Source organism: Miscanthus floridulus, chromosome 3 (genome assembly GCF_019320115.1).
Source record: "Miscanthus floridulus cultivar M001 chromosome 3, ASM1932011v1, whole genome shotgun sequence".
Classification (NCBI taxonomy): Eukaryota; Viridiplantae; Streptophyta; class Magnoliopsida; order Poales; family Poaceae; genus Miscanthus; species Miscanthus floridulus.
Window position 1 is genome coordinate 143,288,596 of NC_089582.1, and position 22,555 is coordinate 143,311,150.

At 42.9% G+C, this 22,555-nt stretch overlaps 3 protein-coding genes across 3 annotated transcripts; 1 reads left to right on the forward strand and 2 right to left on the reverse strand.

Annotated features, from left to right (window-relative positions):
* Positions 1-5,832: 5,832 nt before the first annotated feature.
* Positions 5,833-15,361, reverse strand: LOC136542671 (uncharacterized). Its single transcript, XM_066535200.1, has 8 exons — positions 15,230-15,361; positions 15,071-15,138; positions 13,971-14,090; positions 13,823-13,896; positions 13,438-13,489; positions 13,249-13,350; positions 13,027-13,135; positions 5,833-6,486 (listed from the first exon to the last, which is right to left on the reverse strand). Exons 1-8 carry the CDS (start codon positions 15,319-15,321, stop codon positions 6,366-6,368), a joined length of 738 nt encoding a protein of 245 aa, XP_066391297.1. The 5' UTR covers positions 15,322-15,361; the 3' UTR covers positions 5,833-6,365.
* Positions 15,362-15,706: 345 nt separating this feature from the next.
* LOC136547337 (10 kDa chaperonin, mitochondrial-like) lies at positions 15,707-17,616 on the forward strand. Its single transcript, XM_066539296.1, has 3 exons — positions 15,707-15,918; positions 16,745-16,887; positions 17,361-17,616. Exons 1-3 carry the CDS (start codon positions 15,814-15,816, stop codon positions 17,407-17,409), a joined length of 297 nt encoding a protein of 98 aa, XP_066395393.1. The 5' UTR covers positions 15,707-15,813; the 3' UTR covers positions 17,410-17,616.
* A 991-nt stretch (positions 17,617-18,607) lies between these two features.
* LOC136547338 (uncharacterized) lies at positions 18,608-22,223 on the reverse strand. Its single transcript, XM_066539297.1, has 6 exons — positions 22,061-22,223; positions 20,935-20,985; positions 20,817-20,859; positions 19,978-20,018; positions 18,967-19,026; positions 18,608-18,874 (listed from the first exon to the last, which is right to left on the reverse strand). Exons 1-6 carry the CDS (start codon positions 22,124-22,126, stop codon positions 18,815-18,817), a joined length of 321 nt encoding a protein of 106 aa, XP_066395394.1. The 5' UTR covers positions 22,127-22,223; the 3' UTR covers positions 18,608-18,814.
* Between the last annotated feature and the right edge of the window lie 332 nt (positions 22,224-22,555).

Below are 22,555 nucleotides of genomic sequence, written 5' to 3' on the forward strand. Positions count from 1 at the left end.
GCTGGCACGGGGCACTGTGGCACCACATTCACCAAATCCCAGACGAGCCAAGCAAATAGGGCCCCTCTCTTGTTGTAAACAAGCAACCAGAGAATATATGTGTATATATAACTACCAACATTGCTTTCATCACCCACTAACTGCTAAAGCAAATTGCTTAATCAATTTGCTACAATGCACATTATTTCTGGGCGCCCACTTGGGAATTGCCGACTGAAAACTGAAAAGGGCATATTTTGGGGGACAATGCAGTTGAGGAATAAAGAGAACAACTCATGACTTTAGTTCTTGTTTTGCACTCTGCATTGATCCTTGGTCCAGCTGATCATAAGATATGGATTTGGCACGGTCCAAGATATAGTCTTGCTCAGATTCCCTGATAAAATAATGTCTTTCAGTTGGTTCCGATTCCAAGTTGTTTATGCAGGCATAGAACTCATGATTTTGGGAGTTCTGAGAGTACTAACTGAGTTTAATGCAGCAATCATCTCGCCCCCAAAAGAGTGGGCATATATTTCTACTCATTGAAATTTGTTGCTACCGTTGGACCTTGAAATATATAACTGTTTCTGAAACCTTTTGGAAACCCTGCAATGATGCTTCTCATCTCTTCAGCTTTCCTATAAGTTTTGTTTAACAGCACAGCAGGGGACTTGCATCTGTGATCATTTTGCTTGCATGCATCAGTAATTCCTCAATATTGTCACACATAGTATGTATTTTATATCATACCATTTTTTCTAGTGTGTGAAAGGCCTTGCAGGAGAAGCAAAGGCATGAAGAAAGGAAAGCGCCCCCCCCCCCCCCCCCCCCCCCCCCCCCACCCCAACCCAAAAAACACAAAGTAGTTGGCCAAGGATATATAATAAAGATACAGGAACATGGGCTAACATGGACCAGGGGCTACTTTCATCACATTGCAAGAAATCCAGTTTGCAGTTGAGCCATGCAATCCTTCTGGATTACACATAAGGTCCTCCTTTGATTGCAACTATTTTAGTACCTGTCATCATCTGTGTGGCATTCTCTGCTTTTATTTCCATTTTTTGTAGTAGAAAAAACAGTGGTTAGATAGTCCAAACAGGAAGCAAGCATGAAGCATTACACCAGCAAAATTATCCGCTTGTGGTTCCTGCACAAAGCAGATGACATCCTAGAGTAGAAAGCTACCCACTTCCTTTCGGTAGATCATTTTCACTGACACCATAAGCTATCCAATCTTTTAAGAAAATAAGGAAAAGTCATCTCCAATATATTTCAACAAGTCTATGTTGTAGAAGTACTGCCTGTAATATCATTTAAAACTGAGGCACTAAAATTTATCAAATTTATCTCTTTTCAAGACCTGCAAGTAGTGAATAAACTTCCACTGATATGCAAGACTGGTTGCAACTTGCAACTACATCAGCTGATCGAGTCCAGTGACTAGGAGTAGCTGATGACATATAGTTTGATATTTGATCTCACCACTACTATGTGCCATACAGTTTCAGTCAATGTCTCTACACTACCTTACTACCAAAAACGCGTTAAACAGTTAATAACAATCTTAACACTACTACCAATCAATGGGCTAACATGTGTAGATTAAGCAAAGCATGCATGACCAGGCATTAAAATCCCAGTTCAGACGACCTAGCAATCTACCTGCAGCTTTTCTCTACTAAAAAAGAAATCTTTCTGTTAGGGGTTGTAGCTGTACATACTACGGATACTTTATCACAGAGGAAGCATGGTAGTTGTCCATTCTGTTGGACATGTACGCAGCAACTACGCATATATGATATGATATATCCTTGTACAGCAGTACAGGAGAGGGCGGCACAGCTCATCTGAACTTGCACTGGGGACCCATTCAAGTGATGAATTGAAGAAGAAGCTCTTTTTAGTTCTTACAGCCAGTCCTAAACATGCATGGTACAACAACTCATTGACCCGTTATATTTATTTGCAAGCTGTCATGGCTGATGGTTGAGTTGAGCACTCCACTCACTGGTAAGTGGTGACTACTGACTACCAAACTGCCAAGAATCATAGGAAAATAACCTCATGCTATGTCAAATTCTCCATCTTTAATTCAGTGGCCTTGTTAGTTGCACTGTTAAGCACAGCGATTAGTGCAGTTTCTGCCACAAGAAACGGCAAGATTTTTTCACGTACTTGTAGATTGTTTGAGCCCCACAGGTTGGCAGTGTGAGGTCACAAGTTTATCATCACTGTGGCATCCATGTCATGCCACTATCACCTCCAAAAGCTTACATCCGAATCATACAAAATTTTCAGTTCCTCCAATCATCTTTTCCACATTATTTATGTCGATGTCCCCAACTTTTCCATCCAGAGGACACTGATACATGAGCAAAGACCAAGTTTATCAGCCCTTTTGACCAACCGGCCGGCCGCCGGCGCCGGCGAGCCGGCCGGTAACCTTCCTGTCGCCATGCCGGCCGGGGCCAGTTGGATTTTCTTCATGCCAACCTCACCAGCAAAAAAAAAAATGTATGCATTGTGGTGGCCTGGCCTGGCCTGGACCAAGCTGGTAGAACAGCAAGGATGGTGTCACCGGCACACCTCATCTAGTCACCTGTTATTAATAGTTCTCACAAATTGACAAGTAACCAAAAGATCTTGCCTGTGTTGTTGATCAGATCAGTCAGTTGGTATTTGGGCAACAGAGTTTGGTGCCTACTTCTACTAGTAGCTAGCTACTGGCTACTGCATGTACGTGCAGGTATTCTCTGTGCCTGTATGTATCCCAGACAAGAGGAGGCTGTGTGGCCATTGGGTGAGACAATTCTGCATGCAATGTAACAATGTATTGCATGGCTTTGTTATCATCAGGCAAGAACTGTGCTGTACTCTAATCCATGCTGCAGAGGAGCCAGTTTTCAGGTAGGTGGATTAGCACATAAACAACAAGCATGTTTGTTATGGTCTTATGGAGGCAGGCATGTGCCTTGCATAATGTAATGGCATGAAATTCTTCTCTCATGTGGATTATGCAGCCAATCATTGGCCAACCAATCAACCGCTCTTTATGTGTTTATATGCTAGATGTTTTGGGCTTTTGGGAAGGGAATCTCTGCAGCCAGTCATGCAAAGTGAGTAAACAATGGAAGAAACCTGAAGCCCTATGCAATGGAACAATGCTGCAGCTGCAGAAGGCTGTATGTTTGCTTGCCATGGCACCCAACCGGTGATTGTTGCTTCCTTCCTTTTCACTTTTGCTTTTTAGGCTCAGTACCCTCCAGTAAATTTTGCTCTTCTTTTTGTGCACCCTTTCAGGTGTTTGGACGGATGCAACCCTCTTTCTTGGCATCCTCCTGCCTTTGACCTCACCTCCCAGCATCGGATGCGCTGTAAAAAGGGGAGGCTAAAAGAAACTAATCAGTCATAATAACCGTGTTCGGCTGGGATAGTTCGGCTGGCTGGCTTACTTTTTTTTTTTTCAGCCGGAGCAATATTTTTGTCTCACAAAATATCAGTATGAACAATATTTTCATACCAGCATGAACAGTATTTTCGTACCAGCCGAACACAGCGAATGCCTTTTCTTGTATGATCCTAAAAAGCACAATTCTATATTCAGTGAACCTCATAATAAGAGGCACTGTCGGTCACACTAGAACATACTAAACCCCCAAAATTACATTATGTAGATTAATCAATGACGAGTCACCTCATAATACATGCCACCGGGAAAAAAAATGAGTCTCTCTGTTTGACACTTGGGTGTTTTACCCCAACTCCGCACCTGAATTTCTCTGGCACTATTCATCTTCTACCTCCAGCAGCCTATGTGTACTGTTCAACCTCTACCTTCAGCCAGCCGCTGCGCACTGTTCATCTTCTACCTTCAGTCGCCCGTTGCGCCGCCCGTGGCACCGTTTATCTTCTTCGTTGGTACAGATCACAGGAAACAATTTTTTCTATGAAAGGACAAGGACAAATCGCGGCTATGTCGCCACAGATCACAAGCAACAAATCGCGGCGGAGGTCTGGCTTGGGGGAGGCGGAGGCGACGGCGGAGGTCCAGCCGGAGGGCGGCGGCAGATGTCCGCCCTGGTGACGGCGACAGAGGTCTGGTCCGGCCGGGGGCTGCACGCGGCGCTGTCGCCTGGTCGTGAGGAGGCGCGGGCACCGGGAGGAGCTCGCCGGTCCCGTCGCCGATGAGAGAGAGAGAGACAGCACGCGGAGGGGAGGATGGGAGCACAAAGGGGAGGAGTCGGTCAGAGCCTTACGTGAGACACACGGGAAAAATCATGTGTTTATAGGTGCTAAAACACCCGTGTGGTGTTTAGCATTCCTGAAAAAAAAAATAGTCGGATGTCATCGATGGTGAACTCTTAGGCTTCCTTTGGTCACAACTTATAAGCTAGGCCGATGTTTTTTTTTACACTAGCTTATATATAAAAAAAAGTTAAGAAAAGATAAAAAAAATAGCCTAATATATATGATAGTATAGAAAATTGTGTGGGCATAAATAAAGCCATAAACACATAGAAAATTGAGTAGGCATAAACACATGAATCATTAGAAAGTGTACAAGCTTAACTCTTCACAAAGAGCTAGCTATTTGTACTATTATTGACGTCCTATGTCCCTTAAACATTACACGTTCTCTACCATGACTGCCTAACTATTGACATCTATAAAAATAATTTATGTTTGATGGAAAGAGTTAATACGATGGAAGTATTTTAGTATGAAATCTAGTAATATCAATCTAGTACTCCCACCATTTATTTTTACATGTCACGTTAACTTTGTCCTAAGTCAAACATTACTAACTTTGACCATCTATTTTCTAAAAATCCTTATAGTTTCATAACATATTAATTATCAATTATATCTTATGAAAGTATTTCTCATGGTAAATTTAAAATATAAATCTTATGTCATGAATCTATTTTTTTTTTCAAATCGATGGTCAAAGACACTCATGCTGTTCCTGGATAAATAGATTTATAGGGTTGTCTTAAGTCAAAAACTTCAAACTTTTGCCGAATTTCTAGAAAACCTATCAAGATTTAAGACATCATTAGATATACCATATAATATACTTTTATAATATACTCATTTTATGTCATAAATGTTGTTACTCTTTCCTATAAAGTTAGTCAAATTTAAGATAGTTTGACATGCACGAATTTTAGGAATTGATTTATTTAGAGATTGATGGAGTATAAATATTTAACTTAGGATAGGATATGTAAAAAACAGAGTTAATGTGTCGCTAATAGCTGCGTCCCGATGACCATGAACACTTTCAAGTTATGTGTCAACAACACGTGGCAGTTCCGAGATACAGTATAAACTGAAAAATGTCCAAATGGATCTTTAAATGCGTTAGTTTTTTTTTTTTGTTTTGTTTTTTAGAATCTTTAAATGCATTAGTTGCAACATCTTAGTTGGAGTGTCGTTAAGCCCCCAACACCGATTTTTCATTACACATCCGGGGCCCAGTTTCAACCTCCCGTCGCCCAGCTTGTGGACACGAGTAGAATCAATCAAAACAATATGCAGACTTTGCCCAGTTGCCGCTCTCAATGCATATCATCACTCCATAAATTTTGACATTGTTCAGCACGAGGTCAGGTTCAGACCTGTTCAAATTGCAGCTAAAGCACTGCAATGCATGCATCACTGACAGTTCTGATTCATACAGAACATGGCCATATGGCAGGAGCTCCGATTTCAGGCTGCAATCCAAGAAAGCCGATAAAACTGTGGCCCTACGCCCAAGTGACAAGGTTGCATCAGGGAGGCCTTGACAAGTTGTCGCAGCAAGCTTACAAATGTAGCAAAGAACCAAGAACAGGCTAGAGAACAAGGCAAAAAATGGAACCATGTTACATGGGTTGAAGGAGGCGCTGAAGGTTTCTGTTCAATTGGTGTTTTACATGCTACTGCACCAAGCACGAGTGCATGGTAACCCAGAGCCTTTTTCAGAATTCAGACAAGCATCTGCAACTCATACATGATGGTGCTGCTTTCAGCAACTCTTGGCCACAAAAACTTTCAGAGTCTGGTCATCTCACTGATAGATAGATAGTCTGAGAAAGTTGTAACATCATTCACCGCTCGTGAATTGAGGCGTCTTATATCTTATATATTAGCTAAAAGGATGGAGTGGTCAAACAGTAGAAAGCCACACCAAATCGCATATGAATCGAAGACCATCATTGGGTAATGTTCTTACTGTGACAGCAAGGTAGTGCTTCATCCTCTACAGAGATACAACTGACACATCTCCAGCTCATCATAATGCGGAACTTCGATTTTCCTGCTAAAAGGAGGTTCTACGGATCTTCATGACAAATAACCACCCAAGCATTTCGACAAAGGAGAGTCAAAGGACAGTGTCATTTCAGGGTAATGTCAAATATGACTCCTTCAAGATTTGAGATGGTTGTTCTTGTTCCATCCACTTCTTCAACACACAGTCCAAGCTTTTCAGCTTCCTTGAGTACTAGCGCATCCATGCTGGTCATTAATGAGAAAGAATTAGCTTAATTAAAAGAATGAACAAGTTTGTTACAGAACATTAGAATGAGAACTAACAAAAGTTAGAGATAGTCCAATTCCTCCCTCCCACACACACACACACCTCTCTTGTAATGCAAGCCTTTTTAACAGTACATTCTGGACATACCAAATAATGAGTCTAGAGTATGCAACCAGATAGTTGTCAGTAAATGATAATATAAACTACTGCAAGCCAGCCTGTGTATCCTGTTTGCTCATGAATGCAACTGGACACTCATTTTCTGCGCAAGTGCAATAGACAAACAATTGTAGAATATCTCTGACAGGTAACAAGCTGACAAAGAAATGGGTGACATACGAATTGTTTGCCTGTGAAACAGAAGGACTTCTGCTACTGTATATGCCATTCTGAAGTAAAAATTTTGCTACGAAGTACAAACCTCTTCAATGTTTAGATCCATGGGATCCATGGGTTTTTTTTTTTTGAACGTAATGGCATGGGATCCATGGTTTATGGATTGATATAATGTTTCAGTTAGTTGGAGATGCTACTTCTCCCTGTCTTGTTTTCTCTGAGGTACTCAGGCACATGTACTTCTAATTACAATTTTCTAATCTAACTGATGTATAACCTGACAAATTTTACAAATGAATATTCTCATTAGAACTACCTTTTTTCTGTTAAGTGGTTCAAAACGCTGTCTAAAAAAAAACCTTGACCCCTGGGGAAAGCCTCCCCCAAAATATTTCTTTAAGAAAAAAATCTCAAACACAGGGTCAAGAAAAGGCCACAAATCATAGCTATTAAATAGCTCAGGGAGTTGCCTTTTTTTTTTAGAACGGGGAGTTCAACTCCCGACCATAGGTCCAACACAAGCTCCCCTACCACTGCGCTATGCGCTCTTTCTCTTCAAAATGCTATGTCATGATGGCATTCTGTTAACTCAAGCAAATATAAATGAGTATAACCGGAAAATTAGAGCAAATCCAAAACCCATGGAAAATTGACACCTATCCTTAATCATGTACTAAACAAAGAGAATTCAAATTAGACATTACAAAATAATCAACTAAGAGGTCAACTGTAATTGATTACAGTTCGTCAATTGGGACAATCACTGAGTTGATCTCTGTACAACAACAACAACAACAACAAAGCCTTTAAGTCCCAAACAAGTTAGGGTAGGCTAGAGTTGAAACCCAACAGAAGCAATCAAGGTTCAGGCACGTAAATAGCTGTCTTCCAAGCACTCCTATCTAAGGCTAAGTCTTTGGGTATATTCCATCCTTTCAAGTCTCCTTTTATTGTCTCTACCCAAGTCAACTTCGGTCTTCCTCTGCCTCTCTTCACGTTACTATTCTGACTTAGGATTCCACTACGCACCGGTGCATCTGGAGGTCTCCGTTGCACATGTCCAAACCATCTCAACCGGTGTTGGACAAGCTTTTCTTCAATTGGCGCTACCCCTAATCTCTCACGTATATCATCGTTCCGAACTCGATCCCTTCTTGTATGACCGCAAATCCAACGCAACATACGCATTTCCGCGACACTTAGCTGTTGAATATGTCGTCTTTTCGTAGGCCAACATTCTGCACCATACAACATAGCAGGTCTAATCGCCGTCCTATAAAACTTGTCTTTTAACTTCTGTGGTACCCTTTTGTCACATAGGACACCAGACGCTTGCCGCCACTTCATCCACCCTGCTTTGATTCTATGGCTAACATCTTCATCAATATCCCCGTCCCTCTGTAGCATTGATCCTAAATATCGAAAGGTATCCTTCCTAGGCACTACTTGACCTTCCAAACTAACATCTTCCTCCTCCCGAGTAGTAGTGCCGAAGTCATATCTCATATACTTAGTTTTAGTTCTACTAAGTCTAAAACCTTTGGACTCCAAAGTCTCCCGCCATAACTCCAGTTTCTGATTCACTCCTGTCCGGTGAAAGCTCTAGTTTGGTTTTGGTTAATTGATGAAACCCTAAGTGCTAACCTAGTTTATCAAAGTGATTATGAGATAGGTAGCACTACTCCAAGTGATGAAGCAATGACGAAGATCATGACAATGGTGATAGCATGGTGATGATCAAATGCTTGAACTTGGAAAAGAAGAAAGAGAAAAACAAAAGGCTCAAGGCAAAGGTATAAAATGTAGGAGCCATTTTGTTTTAGTGATCAAGACACTTAGTGAGTGTGATCACATTTAGGATAGATAGCCGTACTATTAAGAGGAGTGAAACTCGTATCGGAATGCGGTTATCAAAGTGCCACTAGATGCTCTAACTCATTGCATATGCATTTAGGATCTAGTGGAGTGCTAACACCCTTGAAAATATTTGTGAAAAAAGGCTAACACATGTGCTCTAATGAAATGTCTATTTTCTATTGCGCCGGATGCAAAATTCTTGGTGGTTGGCACACTTGAGCAAGGGTGAAGAAGTTAGAGTTGAAATGGAGTTGGTCGAAATGATGCTGGCGTCGGTCTACTGACCGGACGCTGGGTCACTCAGCGACCGGACGCTGAAAGGCTGCGTCCGGTCGAGCTGGCAGAGAGGTCGCCAGTTTCGGTGTTGCACCGGACGCTGGACCTGAGATGCACCGGACGCTGGTTTCTGCGTCCGGTCAAACTGACATGTCTGCACAGTGGCTAAGGGTTGAGCACCGGACGCTGGCTGCGTCCGGTCAAGGTGGACCGGACGCGTCCGGTCGGAAAAATATGCCTCGGGGAGCTTACTGGAAACGACCGGACGCTGGGGCTTCAGCGTCCGGTTAGTTTTGATCGGAGCGTCCGGTCAGCTTCGTAGCCGTTGAAATCTGACGAACAGCGTTTGAAGCTGGTGACGCGTGGCGTCCATCGGACGACCGGACGCTGAGGGCCAGCGTCCGGTCAGTATGACCGGAGCGTCCGGTCAGAGCGCGTTTTGCCCAGTGAAGGGGTATAACGGCTCTATTTGATGGGGGCTCTATTTATAGCCCCATGGCCGGCTCAAGGGATAACTCTTGCACATTTTCATTGACATAGCAACCTTGTGAGCTTAGCCAAAGCCCTCCCACTCATCTCCATCATTGATCCATCATCATTGTGAGATTGGGAGAGAATCCAAGTGCATTGCTTGAGTGATTGCATCTAGAGGCACTTGGTATTCGTGTTGCGCTGCGGATTTCGCTCGTTTCTCTTGGTGGTTGCCACCACCTAGACGGTTGGAGCAGCGGTGGAGGATCGGCACGAGTTGGTGATTGTTCGTGGCCGTCTCCGGTGATTATGAGGGGAGTTGTACCTTCCCCGGCGGAGCGCCGAAAGGTAACTCTAGTAAATTGCTCGTGTCATTGAGTTACCTCACTTGTGGGTAGGTTCTTGCGGTGTCCAATCGTGTGGACGAGGTTTGTGAAACACCTCTTAGCCGCCGAACCACCAAGTGTTGGTCGACACAACGGGGACGTAGCGTGTTGGCAAACACGTGAACCTCGGGAGAAAATCGATTGTCTCTTGTCTTTGGCATTCTCCCGGTGATTGGCTATATATTCATCTTGTGATTGATTCATCCCCTACACGTCGGTATAATCACCTTACTCACTTATTTACATTCTTGCAAACTAGTTGACACAAGCTCTTTAGTGTAATTAGAATTGAGAGCTTGCTTTATTATTTATATTCATCTAGTTGAGCTCTTTAGAGTAGCAAGGTTGAGAGCTCTTAGTGAGTAAGTACATAGCAAGTTTGTGTGCCTAAGTAATCATTGCAACTAGAATTGTTGGATAGGTGGCTTGCAACCCTTGTAGAGCTAGAGCAAGTTTGCATTACGCTATTTGTCATACTAATCAAATTGCTCTAGTTGATTTGTAGATTTTTAAATAGGCTATTCACCCCCCCTCTAGCCATATTAGGACCTTTCATCCGGCTTTCATCAACTAGCACTACATCGTCCGCGAAAAGCATACACCAAGGGATGTCCCCTTGTATGTCCCTTGTGACCTCATCCATCACTAAAGCAAACAAATAAGGGCTCAAAGCTGACCCTTGATGTAGTCCTATCATAATCGGGAAGTCATCCGTGTCTCCATCACTTGTTCGAACTCTAGTCACAACATTGTTGTACATGTCCTTAATGAGCCCAACGTACTTCGTTGGGACTTTATGTTTGTCCAAAGCCCACCACATAACATTCCTTGGTATTTTATCATAAGCCTTCTCCAAGTCAATAAAAACCATGTGTAGGTCATTCTTCTTCTCCCTATACCGCTCCATAACTTGTCTTATTAAGAAAATAGCTTCCATGGTTGACCTTCCGGGCATGAAACCAAATTGGTTCATAGAGACCCGCGTTATTGCTCTCAAGCGATGCTCGATAACTCTCTCCCATAGCTTCATAGTATGGCTCATCAACTTAATTCCCCGGTAATTTGTACAACTTTGAATATCCCCTTTATTCTTGTAGATCGGTACCAATATACTTCTCCTCCACTCATCAGGCATCTTGTTCGATCGAAAAATATGGTTGAACAGCTTAGTTAACCATACTACAGCTATGTCCCCGAGGCATCTCCACACCTCGATTGGGACACCATCCGGTCCCATCGCCTTACCTCCTTTCATCCTTTTCAACGCCTCTCTGACCTCAGATTCTTGGATTCTTCGCACAAAGCGCCTATTAGTGTCATCAAAAGAGTCATCTAACTGAAAGGTTGTGTCCATATTTTCACCATTGAACAATTTGTCAAAATACTCTTGCCATCGATGTCGGATCTCATCCTCCTTTACCAAGAGATGCTCCCTTTCATCCTTAATGCACTTAACTTGGTTGAAGTCCCGTGTCTTTCTCTCACGAACCCTAGCCATCCTATAAATGTCCTTCTCTCCTTCCTTCGTACTCAAATGTTGGTAAAGATCCTCGTACGTTCTACCCTTTGCCACACTTACAGCTCGCTTTACAGTCTTCTTTGCCACCTTATACTTCTCTATGTTGTCCACACTCCTGTCATGGTACAAGCGTCTATAGCATTCTTTCTTCTCCTTAATAGCCCTTTGGACTTCCTCGTTCCACCACCAAGTATCTTTATCCTCGCGTCCCCTTCCTTTGGTTACTCCACACACCTCTGAGACTACCTTCCGAATGTTGGTTGCCATCTTGTCCCACATATTGTTTATGTCGTCTTCTTCCTTCCAAGAGCCCTCTTTGATAACCCTTTCCTTAAATACCTCTGACGTCTCCCCTTTCAGTTTCCACCATTTTGTTCTTTCAATCTTAGCTTGTTTATCCCTACGGGCACGCACCTGAAAACGAAAATCTGCCACCAAAAGCTTATGTTGAGAAACAACACACTCCCCTGGTATCACCTTGCAATCCAAGCATGCTCGTTTGTCCTTTCTTCTTGCGATGACAAAGTCAATCTGGCTACAGTGTTGTCCGCTAGTGAAGGTCACTAGATGAGATTCTCTCTTTCTAAAGAAAGTGTTGGCTATCATCAGGTCAAAAGCTACCGCGAAGTCCAGAACTTCCTCCCCCTCCTGATTCCTACTACCATACCCAAAACCTCCATGAACTGCCTCGAAACCTGCGCTTGTAGTACCTACATGCCCATTAAGATCTCCTCCTATAAAAAGCTTCTCACTACTAGGTATAGCTCTAACCAGGCCATCTAAGTCTTCCCAGAACTGTCTCTTAGCACTCTCGTCGAGGCCTACTTGGGGGGGCATACGCACTAATTACGTTCAAGACCATATCACCAACGACAAGCTTGACTAAGATAATCCTATCTCCCTGCCTTCTCACTCCCACCACACCATTCTTGAGGCTCTTATCAATCAAAACTCCTACTCCATTTCTATTCGCGACTGTCCCTGTGTACCAAAGCTTGAAACCTGTATTGTCCACCTCCTTCACCTTCTGACCATTCCATTTAGTCTCTTGAACGCATAATATATTTACACGTCTCCTAGTCGCGGTATCAACTAATTCTCTTAACTTACCTGTAAGTGACCCTACATTCCAACTACCTAAACGGATCCTAATTGGTTCGACTAGCTTCCTTACCCTTCGCGCCCGTCGACTCTGATGCAAAGACCCTTGCTCATTTTTCACTACACCCGGGCGCCGATGTAGCGCGCCACTAAGGAAGCGACGACCCGATCCTTGGTTACTTGACACCATGCCCAGATCACGACACGGCGCGTCACGGGGGTGACGACCCGGCCCTTGCCCATTTAACACCATACCCGGGTTCCGATATGGCGCGTCGCTAAGAGGGTTACGCCCCAACGATTTTCTTTCGGGTTTCATCTCCATTTAAGTGGCTAAGTTTTTACATTGGCTCGCCACGCCTAACACAACCCTCCTCCTTTACCAGGGCTTGGGACCTGCTATGCTGGGACATCAAAGGCGCCCCACCATAGGCGGAGTTTGAGTTGATCTCTGTAACATGGAAATTATGATGAACAGTATTTGCTGACAATTTTTTATGTGCCAAAAAAAAAGAGAGCTCATCTATTCAAATATAAATGGGAGGAAGATAATAAAAAGAGAAAATACATACACTTTAGTTCGGGATACATAAGCCAATATGAATCTGCATTTACCAGCTTGAATACGAACAATCTTCTCTACAGTATCAAAGAGGCAGGAAATGCTAGATTGCTGGAAGCTTTCTGCGAGTCAAGGTCCACAAACTGCAAGGATTGCTATATAACAAATGAATAGAAGAGAAAGACCAGAGCCTTCAAATAAAAATAGTTAAGTATGAAAATTTCAAGGATATAAATATCAGCTCCAAGAACAAGATCAAATCCACCAGGATGTTTTTCAATAATACCGCTTAAATGATCTGAGTTTCCCCACTCTAGTTTCTCGGCTGTCAACACTGCGATAGAACTACAATTATAGATCTCATTATCAAACATATTTCACTTTCTGTGAATGTTGAAGTAAAGGGGTGGCAACCTCTAACCTGCATGTGCTTTCTCAGAACATGACTGCAACTCTATGTTTTTCCTTATAATCTGCAAAGTCATTCTTCAGTATAAATATGTGGCACTTGAATTGAATAATAAGGAATGATGCAAGTATAAAAGGTAACTGCATCATTTATGTTCTACCACCCTTCTAGCACTTCATTCAAGACATAGACAGTACACTGGACACAAAGGTATGCAATGACTATTGCCATACACATGGCTAAATGTCCTTGTCTATCTGTTGTAAACTGTATGCATTTATCTACATATACAAAATTGCTAAAACTGAAGCAAAAGTCTCAATGGTACTTTGTTCGATAATTTCTATATGAAGCTAGGAGGTATCTGTGAATGAATTCCTAAAAAATTGAACCTTGCCTCCAGAACTTCATCATTGTGATCAGTCAAGACAACCTCCTTGCAGAAACGGCTGCACAATATGCCAGTAATGCCTACAGCAAGTCATAATATAGTCAGCTTTCATACGACCAAAGACTGAAGGGAGCATGGCAGCGAATTCTCTCACCAATCCCAGATCCTAGCTCGATTACTGAACATCCCTTCACAATTTCACGGTGTTGAGATAAGTAGTTGTTCATCAGGACTGCCCCTGGCCACACTAACTGTCCAGTAAGATCAAAATCAGCTGCACAAATCATTAAGATGCCTGTAAGTGGCGCTGCCATGGCAAGGAATCAATGGGAACAGGCATTATGTACTGTGAGGAATCCACCAACAGAACTTCTGTGACGTTGAGGCTTAAATAAAATCATCCATATCATCACAGAACTGGTGTAACAGAACTTTAGAAGCCAAGATTTATCTTTATGTTGACAGTTGGCTATAAAAGGCAAATGAAGGGATTGAATAAGACATAACAGTCATCTAGTGACAAGAATTTATAATATGACCCTTTATTTGTCTGATCACGAGGAATGTGAGGCTTTTGGTGTCCTCACGTAGAGTACTAGAATGACAGGAAGGATTCTCATATAAGGTAAGGCAAAAGTGGTCCTAAGTCACATGATTGTGTAATGAACATCCAATGTTACTGCTATGAAAGCCAAAATAAGAAAATGAACAAAAACACCTGTCACGACAATATCTCGAGCACCACTACATCAAGTAAAACAAGGCAGCAAGGCATGAAGCATATGCATACTGACTCCAGTAAGAGATGATTCAGCAAATGAAACAGCAAGCACAGAATTTATCACCGATAACTGCATCCACTGTACAAGCACTAAAGGATCAAACAGAACAGTTGTGTTGCAGGTAGAGATACCAAAAATGGGTGAACATATGAGCAGGAAAACACTGCATTCAATCAAACATGCCCAGTAACCCTCATACTAGCTCCCCAGTACCCTTGTACTAGCTCCTCAGTTTCTCTTTCGTCAGCAACCCTCATACTAGCTCCACACTTTCTCTTCGTCAGCCAGAGGCTGGAATTTGTAATAATGGATGGTTGAGTCTTGAGTGCAAGACTCTTTGAAGCTAAAAAATGAGCTCCCCAGTTCAAGAAACTAACAAATGACCAGTAAAACAACTGCATCACCCATTTTCCAGAACACAAATCCATTAGTCTCAAAGGAACGAAGTCTATGACGAGCAAGAAGCACTAGCTGGAAGCGGCGCGGAGGCAGAGGAGGCGCAGCTCGTGGGACCCGAAGGTGAAGGTCGTCATCTCGTAGCTGCCCGCATCGGCGAACCCAGCAAACGAAACCAAATCCTCAGCTCTCCCCCACGCTAGCACATAGAACAAATTACGGACGACGCGCATACCTGCAGTCCACGAAGAAAGACGGATCCAGACAGACGATGTCGTCCTCCTCTTCCTTCTCCTCCCGCTTCCTCGGGCTGCCGGGGTCCGCCATCGTTCGCTGAACTTCTCGCCGCCGCCGCCGGCAACAATGACTCCTGCAGTGGAGGTCGCCGCGGCGTCACTCCAAACCTTAATCCACCTGCTGGATCGGGCCGCTGGATCGTGTTCTGGGCCCACGTAGCCACAGCCCAAACAAAATGGTCCGTGGGCTTTCAACGACACATAAAAAAGCATAAGCTCCTTAGAGGGCCGAGAAACTCTTGTCAGATAAATCAGTGGGCCATCCGGGATACATGAGGCCCGGACCGGCCCAGCCCAGCCAACGAGGAACGTTCTAGAGGGCACCCGAGAGGCCGGAGCACGTTGCGGCGGCGCGGCGCACGATCTCGCAGGGGCAGGCTCGTAATTTTTCCACTGCGCCCGCGTCCGTCCATAAAACCCTAAACCCCCCGGCTGATCGGTTGGCGGTGAGGCGAGTGGAAGCTTCGAGCTTTTTTTTTTCTTTGGCTTGCTGCGCAAGAAGGGGAAGGAGAGGAGGGTGGCGATGGCGAAGAGGCTGCTCCCGTCGCTGAACCGGGTGCTGGTGGAGAAACTGGTGCAGCCCAAGAAGACCGCCGGCGGCATCCTCCTCCCGGAAACATCCAAGCAGGTAGCACCATCGCCCACCCGACGCCCGTTCCCCATCTTGCTATTGTTGCTTTGAGTAGTGTAGTGGATTCAATTTGCGTGGATTGTCGGCTCGGGGGTGTTTAGATCATGTTGTCAGGCAAGGTGTTCCGCGCCAGGTTGGGCGATTTGGATCGCTTTGTAGGTTGCGAATAGTTGGAAGCAGCTAAAAAATCCTGACGATGCTTCCTCCCTCTGGAGAAGTTAGTTCTGATTGGGTTGTGATTAGCTCGAGTGATTCAGATTGCTTGGTGTAGGCTGTGATTCTTGGTAGTGCTGTTACCTTAGCTATAACAATTTTACCCTTCAAGTAGCTATTATAATTTATATTTGTGAAATAGCATGCTTTATCGTTAGCTGCAGTTCCAAACAGTAAATGTCTCTGGGATTTCAGTAAGATAAACGAGTTGCTATATTGTGAAGTGCATAGCCAATTTTGTAGCTGAAATGATCCTGTGAAGGTAGCTATCAGCAATTCTATTTCGTTTCACGCTTTTAATTTAGCATGCTTTCAATGGCTAGTTGCAGTTTTACACTTTTTTTTTATAATAATGACTTTTGGATAGTGTTGGTGTTCAACTGGTGAAACGAATTAGCTTATGTTTTTGAAGTGTGCATTAGTTCACTGTTTGATAATGTTTCTGTGGAAATAGCCTTCTGAAGTCTTTTAAATAAAGATTTGACTTTTGTTTTCTCTTTCGACTTATTAATTAGTATTCAGCATTGTATTTGGGTGTGTTCAACTGGAGAAACGAATTATTGTGGCTGTAGAATCAATTCTCTGCTTGACAATGTTGCTCTTGTTGCAGCTGAATGCTGCTAAAGTGGTGGCTGTTGGCCCTGGTGAGCGTGACAAGGCAGGCAATCTGATCCCAGTTGCTCTGAAGGAAGGCGACACTGTTCTTCTGCCTGAGTATGGTGGAACTGAAGTCAAGCTTGCGGCTGATAAAGAGTAAGTGAACCGTTCTCTGTGCTTGAAAACGTTGCTGTGCTATACTACTATTGCCTTATTAATCTCTCAATTAGGCACCATAATATCCAAACTGTTGCAATATTTAAATTTGCCTTACAACTGTATCATTTTCTGTTTTATGAAATCATCCAGATATGCTGAACCAACACAAACCCATGATATGATATGGAATCATGATAGCAACTGTTTTAACTGTGTCAAATGTTGTATTGTTGTTGAATGCTGTGCTGGATACTGCATGCCAACCATACTTTTTGTGACTACATAAAAAAAAACATGATGTATCTTAACCTTTGGTTGCTAACTGGCAGCACAATCAGTTGTGGGTTGCAAATACAATGTCAACTGGTTGTTGGATTTGTTATCATTCAAGATTTTTTTTTTCTGTTTAATGCCATTTCAATTCTTTCGCTGATACTTGATCTGAGCCCTCTTCTGAAAAAAAAATTCAGGTGCCTCCTCTTCAGAGAGCATGACATTTTGGGCACACTTGTGGACTGATTCAAATCATCAGCAAGCCTGTCACTAGTCTTCGGTTCTAGTGTGAGATGCGCAGGATCTGATGCCGGCAAAATCGATGACAAAGAACTATGAACTGTCGTGATGTCATAGAATTTGTGGTGAAACATCATAAGGATAAAACTTGTTGCTTGCCTTTTGTTGCGATGCAATTGAGGAAACTTTGGCTTTTGAAGTGGTTCCCTTGAATATTTTGTTCCCCTCCGTGTCCCTGGCTGTTCATGGGATTTATAGTACTTTTTATTAGGGTGCACGGGGTCGATTACTTGTGAACTTTGCACAATCCATCAAAGGCGATGTTGATCGTCGATGCTGGTTAGGGACTTGCCTGTTTGGCTTCCTAGTTCCTACCGTATGCTGCCACGCCAAAGGTTCGGCCGCGCCGTACCGTGTAAGTGCGGCGTACAAAAACAGGGCCTCACTTCAGCTGCAAAAAATGAACTATTGGTGCCTAAGCAGGGTGTGACATGTCACAGCTTTGATCTATGAACCAAAAGTTAGCTAAAGTAGACAAGGTGAGGCGCGGTTTGACCTGTGGCAACCTTTTGGTAATGAACCTCTTTGGTAACGCCCTAAGTAAGTAAGACAAGGTGAGGCGTGGTGTGACCTGTGGCAGGTAATGAACCAAACAGGCCAAAGATGTCCACGCCCAAAAACAGCGTCACACTTCAGGTGCAAAATGAACTATCGGTAAGCAGAGTATGGCACGCTGCAACTTCGATCGTGAACCAAACGTTAGGTAAGATGAGGTGTGGTGACCAACCTCTGGTAATGAACCAAACAAAACAGGCCACTTGCAATGTGTGCGCTGTGCCGTTGGATTGGTACATGCTCATCAATATCAATATGCGTGTTGATATATCTGATGGTGATTCTTGTGCCTGAAAAAAATGTGCATATGGGTTTCTCGATCAAAAAGAAAAAGAAATGTATATGTGGGCTGTGATTGCACTGTAAACCTGTTGGGTTTCGCCATGGTTTGTTTTAGAAAATTTATCGAAAATTCTCAAAATTGGAACCGTAACCAATTTTTTCCATCGCCAATGTTTTCTCAATAAACAGATGGGTTTGGGCATTCTTGGTATTCCTAAGATTTTGGTTTCAAAGCTTCTTGAAAAAAAAAGGAGTAATAGGTTCCCTTTTATAAAATTTAAAAAAGAGACAACAAATACAAAGTGCAAACACAGAAAAACGTATACTATTAGTGTACAAATGGACAACTTCAAACGTTTATCTGAAAAAACAATTGTAGCTAACTAAAAAGGGATATCCAACACATGTCAGGGGCCTAAGTTTGCCAACGATCAAAATCTCAACAGCATCAACAACTTTCCAGGATCATTTGGCACCTGTAGATCCTTGAGCAGCATCTATCTATTGTTCATCATCAGCTCTCATATGCGCTCAGAAACTTCTTAGCAGCATCCAAATTCAACTCTCTGTAAACCTGCAAGCACATGGGTCAATTCCAGAAAATAAACTTTAGCATGTATGAATAGTTGTTGGTATTAAAATGTCGAATTAGGGAGGCAACAGTACAAGTTTCTCATGAGCTTCTTCAAATGCCTTGCAGAAGAACTCTGCCTTTGTCGCTCCAATCTGCCATAGTGTGAGGCAAAACAATTTATTAAACCACCAGAAAAAAGTGTGCTTCAACTTGCCAGATAGTTAATGCTACCCAAATATGTATTCCAACAAAGATGGCAAGCGATAAACACAAATATGGTATCCATGAGAGTACTGGAAGCGTGCACCAACCATACAATACTACCCAAATATATAGTCCAACAAAGGTGGCATGTGATAAACAGAAATATGGTATCCACGATAGTTGTGGCAATGGTGATGCTACTGCCAAAATCAAATGGTAGACTAACTAACAGGCAAAAAGCCAAAAGACCAATCAATTTTGCCTAACTTCTAAAATGAACTTCCCATGAACAACCACAGATTGTAAAGCTTTTACGACAGCCTTTTGGGTATACATTGAGACTGGTTTCACTTCAGTAAAACTACCAGAATGAGGCAAAAAGAAAATAGAAAAATGGGCCACACAAAAAAAAAACATGAAAAAGAACAGCTTGTACTTTGACAACCTATACCAAAAGCTTGTCAGCTCCTAGCTAATCCTCCAATAGCATTTCTCTCAACCCTCAGCCACTTACCAACAGGAGCTCCATGGGCATAACCACAAAAGACTTGGGTCACAACTTCAGTGATGAACAGAAAAGAGGGTGGTACAAAGGAGTAGGCTACCAACAATTGGCGCTGAGATAAAGCATGGCCTTAATGGAGATATGAGTGGTATTTTCCTATAAGTTTGGGTCTTCTGGTGGTATTTAACTGAACAGGAGATATTCAGCAGAATTTTTCAAACTTCAGATATTCTGATATATGGAGCCACGGTTTTGTGTGCCCCCAAATTATTTTTCCTCTTCCTCAAACAACAGGCCTAAAAGGCACGCAACATTACTCAAAGCTCTCAAAAAACGTTTTACACCATTGTATTGAGTTGTTAGCTTCCTGATACTGGAAAAGAAATATGTGTACCTTTTTCTCCGCAGCCATCTTCAATTTCTGCATAAACATATCTTTGAAAAATGCAAGAAAATTAGTGACTATTCTACTTCGCTATGGCATATCGGAGCATAATTAGATCTATTATATAATTATTAGTGAAACGCATAATCAAAGAAAGTGTATCATTTGCCATTACTGCAGTGCCAAAGCTGTCATTCCCATTCATTGGTGGGCATTTACTAATGGCCTCAATTCATTGAAAAAAAATGAGTGGACACCCTAGAGAAGAACTATTTGTCACTCAGTAATTGGTGCAGAAAGCACATCTTAGTGTCATTTTATTCCATTGCTTAACTGCTCAGTCCTTCATATCAGATATGTAAAGAGATCTATTTTGTGTGGATCAATTTTGTATGATAGCAAATGATGGATTGTGTGGTTGCAAGTCACTTTGATGTTATAGAAAGTGATGATATTACTGCCTTTTATTGATTTTCACAGAAAAATAAAGGACGAGTAAAAGAAACTACAGATGCTGACAGTAAGTTGCTTGTGGACCCAATTTGTAAAAACATATCCAAATGAGTCAGGTCTCAGTTGAAAAGAAGTTGAATTCAACTGTAACCAGTTGTAGACTGTAGTTATCAATATCTCAATTGTCTGATAGGGAGCAAATCCATGAAGAATGTTGCGCATTCACAAAATCATAACCGACCATGGATATGACAAATTACGTTCAGGACACATGCTAAAGTCCTAAGTCTGGGTTTCACACATAAGGACACAGTTGGACATGGCAATTTTGGGTTTAGCAATAGTCCTTCTAATCTAAATCTATTGAGATAACAAAAAACTATCATCTGACATACCTTGTGCAGCAGATGAGTCCTTATTATTGCCCTTCGTTGCCTCCTGCAAGTGATAGCTTCATTAGAAATAGTTAACAGGTATAATCAAGTAGCACCTCGATAACTAAATCAAACACACCTGAACTCGTGATCGCTGTCTGGTTCCTCTGCTGGATGCTCCAGAATCAGCCTACATTTGACACACACACAAAAAAATGCATCAGTTCATGCTCAAAAGGTCTGCAAACAGGAAATAAGAACAAACCATATTTATTCAGTTACTTCTGCAAAGGGACATCTACCACAATTGCTTAAGATTCCATATCAATGTGCTTATAATACATTGCTCTTTGTTCTGGTTGAACCCACTTTTCTATTTAGATAAATGTGCAGCACCACAGTCCCATGTGGCCATGCCCCCATGTAATACTCTCTCAACCACAAACCTTCAACAAACAGAAACAAGCATTCATGACATTGCGTGACTATGTGTAGCTCAAAACAGAGATGACAAGGACTTTGTCAATCTACCAGAAAGTTTGTCACTAATATTTACCCACTTTAAGAGGCCAACAATAGCCTACTTTCTTAAACGGCAGGGGAAGCAAGGTGTAACACTAATATTAGCCTGCTTATCTTGAGGGGCAAGAAGCAACACACTAAACCTGGAACCCCTTTTTATAAGCATTCCGACTATTATTGGGCAGGACTGTGAAGATATGTATCATTCCCATTCCGGAGGGGCTTTCTTTGTTAATAAAGGGAGAAAATGAGTAATCCCCCTTTACCCAAAAGAAGGGGAGGAAAACTAGGGTGTTCACGGCACATGGATAAAATTCGCTTCTCTTTTTCTTTTTTTCGTTGCAGTATTGCATCCAACAAAACTCGTAACGTAAATTTTGTTAAAGGGTGCTAATGTGTTATCACCTTCAATACATCCTATGACCAAAGGCTACATTACATATCCCTCTACTGCAACTACTTATGCAAACATCGAGTTGATTTCGGAACCCGGAGCTGCACTCTGCCAACAGTGTGTGTCGCAACAGGAGATCGGGTCACCGGAATCGACAGGAAGGCCGATTAGACTATGCTACCCCGAATTACCAATCGAGTTCCACGCCACAGATCGCGGCTTGGGACTTGGGAGGTCCCCAAATCAGAACCCTTACCCCCGAGACATAGCGGTACAGGCAGACGGAAAAGGGGGGGGGGGGGGGGGGGGGGGGGGGGGGGGGGGGGGGGTGGAGGAGGAGGAGGTTTACGCAGTAGTCCCGGGTGCGGACGACGGGGAAGAGGTCGAGCATGCCCCGGAACTCCTTCTCGTCCATGGTGGGCGCAGGCGCGACGTCTCCGGCGACGGACTCAGGGCTCCAACCACGGCGATGTGGATGTGGACTCGCTAGAGAGAGAAGATGGATTGGATGAGTCCACGTCCACGAACGCTTCGCTTCGCTTCGACTCTCACCACATGGGCCGGGTGACTCGTGAGACCAGCTGGCCCAATACATCTAAGGCGGGGCAGGATACTACTGGGCCGTCAGCTTCTCGCCGAAAGACCACCAATGCTTTTAGCAAGGAAACAGTCCACGTTACATCCTTCGACTTTTGCAAAAGTCTACTTTTTCTCCTTGTACTCTAAAATCGGGTAAACCATCTCCTTAAATTTTTAAAACCGTTCATTTTACCTCCTGACCGGTTATAAACGGTTTTCAAAGGCGGTTTTATCTTTATCTTTTTTATTTATTTTGGCTGAATTT